Source organism: Bos taurus, chromosome 9 (assembly GCF_002263795.3).
Source record: "Bos taurus isolate L1 Dominette 01449 registration number 42190680 breed Hereford chromosome 9, ARS-UCD2.0, whole genome shotgun sequence".
Taxonomy (NCBI): Eukaryota; Metazoa; Chordata; class Mammalia; order Artiodactyla; family Bovidae; genus Bos; species Bos taurus.
Genome location: NC_037336.1, coordinates 69266033 through 69278442, shown reverse-complemented (window position 1 = coordinate 69278442; position 12410 = coordinate 69266033). Strand labels below are relative to the sequence as shown.

General features: G+C 35.8%; 1 protein-coding gene across 2 annotated transcripts in view; it reads right to left on the bottom strand.

Annotated features, from left to right (window-relative positions):
- The window catches only part of AKAP7 (A-kinase anchoring protein 7), a 122823-nt gene that overhangs the window by 47365 nt on the left and 63048 nt on the right, over positions 1-12410 (bottom strand). For both annotated transcript variants that reach the window (XM_010808551.4, NM_001102266.1), the window contains 1 exon segment: positions 8086-8233. In XM_010808551.4, the coding sequence (XP_010806853.1) occupies positions 8086-8233 (148 nt within the window).

The window sequence follows — 12410 nt, the reverse complement described above, 5'->3', positions numbered from 1 at the left end:
AGATTAATAACTGATATACCCGTTAAAATACAGTGAGCCATCACTAAGATTAATTTGCTCAGTTACTTATCTTGCAACTTCCTCTAATTCAAGCAGATGTAAAAAAGCAAGCTGGGAGTTCCAACTATTAGTTCTCTTTCATTTTTATTTGAGCATAACAATGAAATTTTAAATAATTTCTTCTTAGTAGACAGGTTTCATCAGGGAAACTTTCTTACAGGTTTCATCAAGAAAACCTGTAAGAAGACTGTTAGATTATAAAAAGGAACAAGACTGGCACTTGAAATAAAATATTCTACCATGTCAAAGGTTCTGCTTTTCAAGAACATTATGATTTCTAGGTAGGATGACATAAGTCTGTTAAACCAGGATAACTTGGTTTTCTTGGTTTTCTTCTAACTCAGCAAAGTACACTTCCAAGGGTACCATTTGGATGATAAATTACATGGCCACACAATTTATGTGCCATAGAGTAAATAATTAAACACCTTGCACTCAGCTCTCATTAAATTACATGATAATTTTGAACAGGGAAAATTTCTAGACGCTCAAGTTTTCAGGTGAAAAAACAATGTACAATTCCCTTAGGTGATAAACTGTATTTTTACTTTTCCTTCTTCTAACATGCTTGAAACAGATTCATCTTAAACAGTTTAAGTAGAGATGAAATTTTCTTAATCATTTCCCTGTCAGTCTGTGCAAAAGAAAACAAGACCAAAATTTTTGGCCCCGCCCACCACAAAAGAGGCATTCCTATATTCCTACAGAATATAAGTGTCACATAATATGATTTTAACATATCATTTCACATAGATATGCTATTGTCAGTCTTGGGTATTTTTCTACTTGTCACATTTTTAACCACAGGATGCTAAAATGGAAATTTTAAAGGGATGAACAAAAAAATTAAGGAGAGAGGAATCAAACCATTTATATTTTATAGAGAGATAACTGAGTAGCCATCAAAATTAATCTGTTCAAAGAAATGGTTGGAAATATTGATCAAAATTAAGCTTAGAGAGTTGTCTGAGGAATAAATTTTTTCATAGTTTTCTTGGATATATGTACTGAAGCAAAAGTTCTTAAATGTTTTGGCCTCAAGACTCTGCTACACTGTTAATACTTATCTACAATCTCTCCCACCAAGAGCTTTTGTTTATTTGGTATATTTACTACATTAGAAATGAAAAGATTTTTAAATGTATTTCATTCTTTTCAAATTATCAATGATAAATTCACTATATATATAATGTCATCACAAATGTTTTGTGAAAATAACTATATTGTTAATTAAAAATTTTATAGTGAGATGAATGGCATTATTTTACATTCTTGTGACTTTCTTTAATGTCTAACTTAATCAAAGATTTATCCTCATATCTGTTTCTGCATGCAATCTGTTGCAATATGTTGTTTCATCTGAAGTATAAGAAAAATCCAGCCTCACAGAGAAGTATATTTGAAAAATGCAGGAGAATAATAGCCTTTTCAGATAACTGTGGACATTCTTTGATATTACACTGAAACTCAACAAGTTGTAGTTTCTTAAAGCTTAATTGCAATGTTGAATCTTAAAATGGATCAATAAACTTTCATACTATTTACAGTCAAATCTTTTGGTCTATCTTGAATATTAATGGATCTTTTATCCACACATGTCTTTGTAACAACACGCATCAGTCATTTTAAAAATACAAATTCACTGAGTTACAAAGATTCTCCATATTTTGACATATTTCATTATATAACATCAAAAAATTCATTAATATCACATCTTCTTACTAGGAAAGTCTTTACAGATTACAAAGAGGAGCAAATAAATGTCTGAGGGAAAGGAAATTTTCAGTATCTTGATAATGATAATGGTTTCATAGGTACATACATATGTTAAAAATTCATCAACTTATACACTTTAAACAGGTACAAATCTTGAGTGTAAGTTATACCTCAAAAAAGTAAAAACAAAGTTTGATAGATAAAAACAACCTGGGAAAACCAAGTTCCTTATTCTACTCTGTTCTCTTTCTGTATAAAATTTTCCATTAAAAAAAGTGGGGAAGTTTAGGAATCTGTCTACTCACAGTAATAGATCAGTTTTCTTAAATTCTTACTATTGTCTGAAACCTTGAGTTTTATTATTAGCGGTAAACGATGTCAGTTTTCTTTGATGTGACAGGTTTATTTCAAGAAAATGGCTGCCAAATACCCAAATGTGGAAACAAAAAATGTCTAAAGGTCGTTTTTCGAGAAAAAATGGTGTTCCATGACAGGAAGTGGCTACTTTAATATCATCACTAATATTACCTCTGCTCTGTCCTGCCTCCTAATGTACTGCTTCTCTCCCCTGTAAACTGTACCTATTGTTCCTGGACAGTGTCCTTTCTCTACTATCCATCTCATCCTATTTATCCAAACCCTGAAACTCCCCACGCCCAGCTCTCCTATAAGCTAAAGTTATATGCTCCTTCCACTGTGTCCTATCAAAACCCATCATTGTTATGGATGAAGCTCTATTCATCTACTCCTCCTCCCTCTCCATTTTTCAGATGTAGTCTTAGCTCCCCAGTGACACTGTATACTCTTAAGGACTATGTCTTACACTTCTCTGTATCTTGTGATACCCAAGAGGAGTATACACATCATACACACTCAATAACATTTATTAAATTAATGATGAGTAATTATTATTAAACAGCTAGGGTTCCCAGAAAATCACATTTGTACCTCTGCTTGCTGAAGTTATAAAGAAGTACACGGGCCTGGTAAAAAAAAAAACCTTCTAGACCTTTCCAAATTCTCCACTGCCTCCTATGAGAAATATCTGACAGCTGAAAGTAAACTAGTCTTTGCAAGCACTAAATTGCTCATCAATCTTCCAAAGGGTGTCATTTAGTCAATTATTTTCCCAAAGGAAATATAAATGGAACAGAGCTGCCAGGGAAAAATTAATACACTCAACTCCAGTAAGTAGCTCACAGAGAAGAGCTTTCACCACCCTAGGACATCTGAGCTATATTTCATTCCTGGATTCACCAGGAAGGACTGGTTTTACACTTAAAAAAAAAATTGTATTTTAAATGATTAATGAATGCAGTTAGGTTTGTAAGAAGTTACAGCCCAATATTAAGTAAGCATATTATCAACCAAATTTTTGATGAGAATTAAAAAGTAGTACTTTTTTCTTGCATCTGAATGTATGACTATTGCCTCCATAACCCACCAAACTTCCCCCTAACACTCCAGACAAAGGTGCACAATGACAGAAGTTGGAGAGGAAAATGCTCAGCATGGAAACCTAAAGCAGGCCCAGGGAACAGCAACAGCTGCCAGGAGATCCAAACTCAGATGCTGTCAGGAACCACGGAGGTAGTGTGACTGAGTTAAGCAAATTGTAAAAGAAGAACAAGAGTGAGGGGATGACAAAAGGTAGCTGCTTTCAAGGTGTACCCACCCAGGAAATCACTGCATTCAAGATCGTGAAACAGGTGTGGCCATATTTTTTGATTGTTCAAAGGCACCAGAAACCCAGATTTTTTTTTAAGTAAAATTACCCCTAAATTGGCAACAATTATAAAAACAAACAAACAAAAACCCTGTGTTAGTCCAGTATTAATACAACACGTTGTAGCTGTTTAGTCACTAAGTCGTGTCCAACTCTTTTGCAACCCCATGGACTGTAGCCTGCCAGGCTCCTCTGCCCATGAGATTTCCCAGGCAAGAATACTGGAGTGGGATGCCATTTCCTTCTCCAGGGGATCTTCCCCACCCAGAGATCAAACCTGCATCTCCTGTATCAGCAGGCAGATTCTTTACAACTAAGCCACCAGGGAAGCCCAAGACAACATGAAGGGTTGCTAATTAGTGATCTTCGGAACACACAGTAAGGTTGGTGGGGTGCAAAAAAAATTCTAAAAAAAACTTCCTAAAACTAAAGCTCTATTTCACACCCACTTTTAGTAACTGAATTTCTTTCTTAATCTGAGTGTCTGAGTACTTAATTAATGATCACACCAGATAGATGAAAAGCTCAAATGTAAAAATAACCAAAAAAGCAGAGGAAAATATAAATGAAAATGTATCAAATTTTTAGTTTGGAGATGACTCTAGTCACAATAATTAAAGAAATCACAGAATTTTTGTATCTATAATTTTACAAAACTAAAAAACATCTAATATGAAAAATTTCTTGTGACCAAAACTGAATGCAAAATAAAACCTGGCAAATATCTGAAGCCAATATAGCAAAAGGCTAATCATCTTTACTCTTAAAAAAAAAAATCCTCACAAACTATTAAGAGACACAAGAAGAATGAAATCCAACTCCTGATGGACAAAAATAGCTTGCTGCTGCCAGTTCCTAATACAAAGCAATTACCCTGTGGGACCAGGGCTGAGACATCTGCAAAACCACACATGGGGTTATGACTGGGAAACATACATAGTTAAATGAGTTCTCAGAAAAACTTTAAAAGCACCAGAGAAAATCAAGTACCACAAGAGACCCAACAAATAGAAGAATTCATAGGAACTGGATCTTCAAATACGATAAGAATTTTCAAAATTAATTATATTGAAATCATCAAAGAGATAAATGAAGGAATGCATCCATAAGCAAAGAGCCGAGCAGGAAAATATGATAAAAATCAACTGCAAATCTTGGAAATGAAGCATATAGTCATTGGTATTTTTAAAATGTCCTAAACAATATAACTGAGACAGCTGAAAAGAAGATCAGTGATTTGAAATCCAGTATTATCCAAGAATGCACCATTAACAAATTAAGATGGGAAATATGCAAATCTAAAAATTCTCTCCACCAAAAAATTCACATATGTATCTATATATACACTTTTATGAATAATTTCAGGAGGTTCCCAGAGTTCCTGAAGCCGAAATTCTACTCTAGAATTCTGAACACAAAATATCTTATGATCATCTGAAATCTGTCCCATTCTCTGTATACAACACAATACTGGTTATAAGGTTCAGGAAACAGACATTATATTTGAATTAGGATCAAATTAAAGAGCAACCATACCAAATGTCAGCCAAATAAATCTGAACAAAAGGGTGGAAGATCTAAAAAACACCTTTCTCCAAAGAAATCACCCATATGACTAAAAAGCACATGAAAAGATACTCAATATCACTAATTATTTGACCAAAACTACAAATAAGATATCACCTTACACTGGTCAGGAGGGCTTCCCTGGTGGCTCAGACAGTAAAGAATCCACCTGAGATAAGGGAGACCTGGGTTTGATTCCTGGGTTGGGAAGATCCCCTGGAGGAGGGCATGGCAACCCACTCCAGTATTCTTGCCTGAAGAATTCCATGGACAGAGGAGTCTGGTGGGTTACAGTCCATGGGGTTGCAAAGAGTCACAAAAGCCTGAAAGACTTTCACTTTCACACTGATAAGAATGGTCATCATCAAAAATCTATTATACAAACAATAAATGCTGGAGAGGTTGTGAAAAAAAGAGAACCCTTCTACACTGATGGTGGGAATGTAAACTGGTACACCCACTATGAAGAACAGTATGGAGACTCGTTAAAAAACTGAAAATAGAGCTACCATAAGATCCTGCAATTCCATTCCTGGACATATATCAGGAGAAAACCATAATTCAAAAAGATACATGCTCTCCAGTGTTCACAACAGCATTATTTACAACAGCCAGGACACGGAAGCAACCCAAATGTCTATCAACAAAGGAATAGATAAAGAAGATGTGGAACATAGACACAGTGGATTATCACTAAGCCACAAAAAAGAGAAGGAAATAATGCCACTTGCAGGAACATGGATCACCCAGAAATGGTCGAACTGAGTGAAGCACGTCAGACAGAGAAAGACAAATACCACATGACAAACATCATTTATATGTGGAATCTAAAAAAAAGGGTACAATTGTACAAATGAACTTATCTACAAAACAGAAATAGAGTTACAAATGTAGAAAACAAACTTATGGTTACCAGAGGGTAAAGGAGGGCGAGGGATAAATTGGAAGATTGGGATTGACATATACACACCACTATACATAAAATATGTAACTAATAAGGAGCCATTGTATAGCACAGGGAACTCTACTCAATACTCTGCAATGGCTTAAATGGGAAAAGAATCTGAAAAGGGGGAAATACATATATATATGTGTGTGTATATATATATATATATATATATATAAAACTGATTCACTTCACTGTACACCTGAAACTAACACAACATTGTAAATCAACTATACTCCAATAAAAAAACTTTTTTAAAGATAATACAAAAAAAAATCTGAACAAGAAATGAAACTCACAAAGAGTCCTGAATCCTGCCCAATATTTTCTGCTGTAAAACTCAGGTAAGATCAAGAAAATCAGTAATTATCCACAGCAAATATAAGACTCTAGTGTGTATTAAAATTGGTTAATGATTATAAAATAATTATCATTTTCAATGTCAACAGTAATGTTCAGAATGGTAGGAGAATACAGATTATGTGCAACAGGTAAAAACCATTTTTTAAATAATCTTAATGATCCATATGGGTGAAATTTGAAAGAAGCTAAATTGCTCTGAGTTAGAAAAGGATGAGAGATAAAGAGCCTGAGAGAAAAAGTCGAGAGAAATTGCCTGGGATAAGGGGAGTTTTAGAAACCGAGCTGGAAAGGAGCAGTAAAAGAAAATTCAGTGAGTGGAGCATAGTAATTTGGGGTGAGCTGAACAGAGCTGTGTAATGGCAATATTGGCGATCCATGCTGTGAGCTGCATAATGCAAGCCCACAATACCTTCAGTAAAATCTACATGTTGCTCTTTTTTAAAAAAATAGGAGTGGGAGAGGCAATGAAGCACTGAGTTCTCCTTCAAGGCTGGCCTAAAGTAATTACAGACAAGATATGGAAAGCTAGCCAAAATCTGTATTATGCAAGAAGGATTTAAATTTGCTTTTTACAGTGAACATAAAGAGAAATGTTTGGTCCGCATCAAAACTTTGATGGAAGCCAGCTCTCTTACAGAGGTTCTGAAAACAAAAAAGTCTTCCTTAAAACACACTTGACATGTTTCAGAACACAGAATTCAAATGACATACTGAATATCTTCTGTTTAAGAGGGCTAAGATCTTTGGAAGGTAAAATGGCTTCTCTGATGAGAATTTAGAAATAAAATTGTCTTCTTGAACATTTTAAAAATACTTTCTGTATAAAGATTCTTTCAGGATGTATATTTCCATAGGTTTTCTTCAAGCTGACCTTGATGGTGGCAAGAAAGTACCTTGGTTGAAGACCCTTGAGATATTTAGATACATGTTTTTATCTTCTCTACTTTCACATCACTTAAAAAGTATACAAATGATGTTGTCTTGAAGTTCACAATTTTGTAAGAAGATTGCCCAGCTTGAAATAGTAAATTTCAATCACAACAGATCAGGTTCCTTTGAAAGACAGCCACATTGCAAACGAGAAATACCCCTGTTCTAGTTTTTCACATTCTTCTTTTGGTGTACATGCTCTGTACTTGGAAACATAACTGTGTATGAATCTGTCTCATCACAAGCCATCTCTCTCATAAGATGACAGAGCATTTATGCATGAATCTTGGTCTCCCCTCAAAACATATTTTTCTTAAGGAAAAAATTGAAAGACAAGTTTTCGATCTCTGCAGGCCACCTATGCTTTTTCTTCTCAGAGTGAAACTTTCTGGCCTGGCACAGTCTATTCCTAATTAAAAGCAGCAAAGATGAAAATAGCTGGCATAGAAGGCTGTGATCATATAGGCCTTCACTGATGAAAACGCTTTTTTTATATTCACAAAATAAAATTACACTGAAATGAATTTTGAATCAACATTTCAAGACTTCATGATGATTATATTTTAAAGCACAGAAGCATAAAAACTATTGGTACTGAAATCTTGACTGATAAATATAAATAATAAATATGTTCCACAAAATTTTTAATGTATTATTGTCAAAACATAATGTTTAGGAAAATATGGCACTGAGAAAAACATACAACATAAACTTTGCCAAAACAAAATGACGCTGAAGAAATCAAAACCAAAGATAATAATTTTTAAATGCCACTCACCAATCACAATTGAAGACTCACAGTGATAATAGCCATTACTTTGCTTTTTCTTCAGCATGGAGCAAAGATCTATACAGTGTACCACTTCTTCTCCAAATCTATGGCCGATAAATTTTTCATATAATTTGGGGTCTATTTTTTTCACTCCCTTGAAATGACAAGACAAAATCACATCAATCAATCATTTCATTTAGGCAACCCATTCATATCTTTATCACTTTCTTAGAACCTGATAGTACATTTTGATATACAGTCTTGCCTGCTGGCATCTGAAAATGGATGCCACAAAATTGCTGTAAAGTTGTTTTTAAAGTCTCTCTGCCTGGAATGAGTTGTATTTTTTTTTTTTTAATTGAAGAGTGTTGAGCAAAATTAATAAGGTATATCAAGTTGAAATTTGAGGTATCAAGGACAGAGTAATCATCTCCAAAGACAACGGAGAAATGGGAGAAATTTTCAATGACATGGAACGTAACATTTTATAGTTTATATATATATAAATATAAATATATATATATATATTCTTCAAGTCTTTCTCTATGCATGTATGTTATTTTCAAATTATACTTATATAAAGTAAAGTAAAGTAGCTCAGTTGTGTCCAACTCTTTGCAACCCCATGGACTGTAGCCTACCAGGCTCCTCTGTCCATGGGATTTTCCAGGCAAGAGTACTGGAGTGGGTTGCCATTTCCTTCTTCCTTTATATATACTTATATAAATCTTACTAAAGTATAATTAGAATATGCACTTTCCCTTTTTATTCACAAAAATCACCAAAAAATTTTAAATGCAGATAGAAAAAAAATTAAAATCACACCAAACTACTACTAAAATTTTATATATTTTATTTTTCCTATGCATGAGTTGTACCATGAGTACTATTTGATAATAAGCTTTTTTCAGTTAATATGTCATATTGATAAGTAATAAATAAATGTGAAAAATATTTCTATATAGTATTCCATTATATGGAGATATAATTTATTCACTCAATTCTTTATTGTTGAACATGTTTATTGTTGAACTCTCTCCGAGTTAAGATCCTACATGCCTCAGCCAAAAAAAAAAAAAATATATATATATATATATATAAAACATATTTTTGTTGAGCTATGTGTTTCAACTGAGCTCCTGATCTTTCCTAACCACTTCACTCAGACTTCCCCACCTCAGTTAACAGCAACCATGTTCGACTTGATCAGGCTGAAAACCTTGGGGTCATCCTTGATTCTCCTCTTTCCCTTAGCCCTACTTCCAATCAGATCATGTTGGTTCTACCTTCAAAACACACCCAGTTCTCACCACTCCCCTGCCACCTCTGTCCAAGCACTTCTGTTTCTTTCACCTGGATTATCCCAAGAGCTTCCTGACTGTGTTCTCTTTGGAAGTCAAACTGATCCTATGAAAACATACACCCAGATCATGTCATCCTCTGCTCAAAATTCTCCAAAGGGTCTCCATTTTTCTCAGAGGAGCCAAACTGCCCCAACCCGCCTGCAGGGTCCTGATCTGCTGTCCCTGGACCTCGTGGGCCTCGTGTCCACCACTCTCGCCTTCATCCCTCAGCAGCCTCCCCAACCTCCTCACTCTTCTGTGAACAAGCCAGGTAGAGCCTACCTCACAGTCCCTGTGCTGCCTGTCCCTGCTTCCTGAAATGCTCCTCCCCAGATATCTTCATCGTCCATCCTCATCTCCTTTAATTCTCTCCTCAAATATTACTTTCTTAATAGGGCTTCACTTATTACCTTTTTATATAAAAAGATGCCTAAGAAATTGATGCTTTTGAATTGTGGTGTGAGAGAAGATTCTTGAGAGCCCCTTGGACAGCAAGGAGATCAAACCAGTCACTCCTAAGAGAAATCAACCCTGAATGCTCAATGGAAGGACTAATGCTGAAGCTGAAGTTCACAAACAGATGACCCATTGGAAAAGACCCTGATGCTGGGAAGGATTGAAGGCAAAAGGAGAAGAGGGCAGCAGAGGATGAGATGGTTGGATAGTATCATCGATTCATTGGACATGAACTTGGGCAAACTCCAGGAGATAATGAGGGACAGGGAGGCCTGGTGGGCTGCAGTCCATAGGATTGTAAAGAGTCAGATACAACTTAGCAACTGTACAACAATAGGGCTTCACTTAACCACGCCATCCCTCCTCCCCAAGCAGCCCTCCCAAACCCTCTCTCTCTTTCTCCCCCTATACATACTTATGTTTCTCCATAGCACTTACCATCTTCTAATATATTATGTAGTTCATGTTTATGTCACTGTCTGTCTAGCTGTCTCTCTCCATTAGAATAGGAGCTCCACACAAGGATTTTTGTCTGATTTTTATTCTCTGAAATATATATCCTCAGTCCCTTATAGCTTATGGGCTTCCCTTATAGCTTAGTCAGTAAAGAATCTGCCTGCAATGCAGGAGACCCGGGTTCAATTCCTGGCTTGGGAAGATCACCTGGAGAAGGAAATAGTAACCCACTCCAGTATACTTGCCTGGAGAATCCCATGGATAGAGGAGCCTGGCAGGCTACACAGTCCATGGGGTCGCAAGAGTCAGACATGACTTAGCAACTAAACCACCACCATCCTCAGTCCCTAGAACAGTGCTTGACATGAAGCAGGGCTCGATAAGCAACTGTCACAAGTGCAAAGGAGGATAAAGCTTCAAGAAGAGAATAGTTGACAACATCAAATGCTGTTCATTCAGAGTTCAGCAAGAAAGAAAATGAATGGATTTCTTTTGATTTGGTGAGCAGAAGTCCATGAGGGACAGCAGAGCCTAATGCTGAGGGTCAGTTAGTGCATGAGGGCAAGTCCCTGCTTGGCCACTTCTCAGCCATGTGGCTTCATTTCAGTTTCCTTATCCATAAGATGAGGCTAACAATCATACCTACCTCTAAGTGCTATATGCACTAAATTAGTCAATTTATAAAAGTGCTTAAAACAGTGAAATATGGTAAATGCTATAATATATTGTAGATAATTATTATTAGGAAAGACTACTGAAAATCATAGGTAAGATCTCAGGGGGGAAAAGTTCTGAGTAAATGGAAACTGACCATCTTATTTCTCTTTCAAATGCTTTTTCATTTGTGTGTGTTTGTTGTGTGGGGATGGGATGGGGAAAGGGTGTCATTCATTCCCTTTGAACAGACAAAAGATCAGTGATAACTTAGCAGAAAAATTAAGACCTTTAATTTTCAAGATACCATTGCCAGCATTGTATGGCCACTATAATCTCCATTTCAGTTTTGTAAGATGTCACTATTTTTTTAAAAAAATAAGGAATAAAGGAAATATAAAAGCTACTCTAATCTGTTAGGCTAATTAATTTAGTTTTAGCAAAAAGTAAGTACCAACTATTTTGTAAGAATTCTCCACAGATGACTTCCAACATGAATCTCAAGAAGCTATTTTTTACTGGAGAGTGAAATGAACTTAGTTCTTTAACCCATAACTTACAGAGAGAGCTGTGGTTCAAAGAGGCAGGAGACCTTAGGACGTACTAAAAGTTACATGCTCTGATCAGAAAACATCTTCAATAATAAAAGTATCCAGAACAGCTTTGTCTGTTATATAATATTAGCATGGTCCTTGTTCTCCAGGGAATTTTTTGTTTGACAATATATTTTGCAGGGCTTTTTTAAGGCTCTGTTGTCCCTTGGAAATATATTTCTTTTCTAGTAAAATCTACGTGAATTAGTCTCACTATCCAGCGGCAGCAAGTGGTATTTCTCCTTCATAATAAGGAAAGGACTTTCATTCAAAAAATAAACAAGTACATCAAAATTGGGTATCTATATAGTAAAATTAAGCAGCCTCTAATTTTCCAAATGGATCCAGAGGGTTCTCAAACTATTACCAGGGACATCAGACTGCAAAGCTATATTTTTAAAGCTAAAAAAGATGGTTTTCAGGTTTTGGACCACAAATTAGTCTTTGCTTCCCTTCTTCATAGCCCAGACACTTTCCAAGGTACCTCATCATTTAAAGAAAAGATGGAAGCTTAACATGTTGTTGTTGCTGAGTCTTTAAGTCATGTTAGACTCTTTGTGACCCCACGGACTGTAGCCCACCAAGCTCCTCTGTCCATGCCATTTCCTTCTTCAGGGGATGTTCCCACCCAGGGACTGAATCCAGGTCTCCTGCATTACAGGCAGATTCTTTACCATCTGAGCCACCAGGGAAGCCCATAACATATTAGGAAAGCGCAAAGAAAAGCCTCAAAAATGGTTAGAGGCAGGAAAATCTGACCTGTAAAGGCTGAGAGAGTTGGGATTCTTTCAAACAACATGTAGGGTATCTTCAACAAAACCATGCTGAG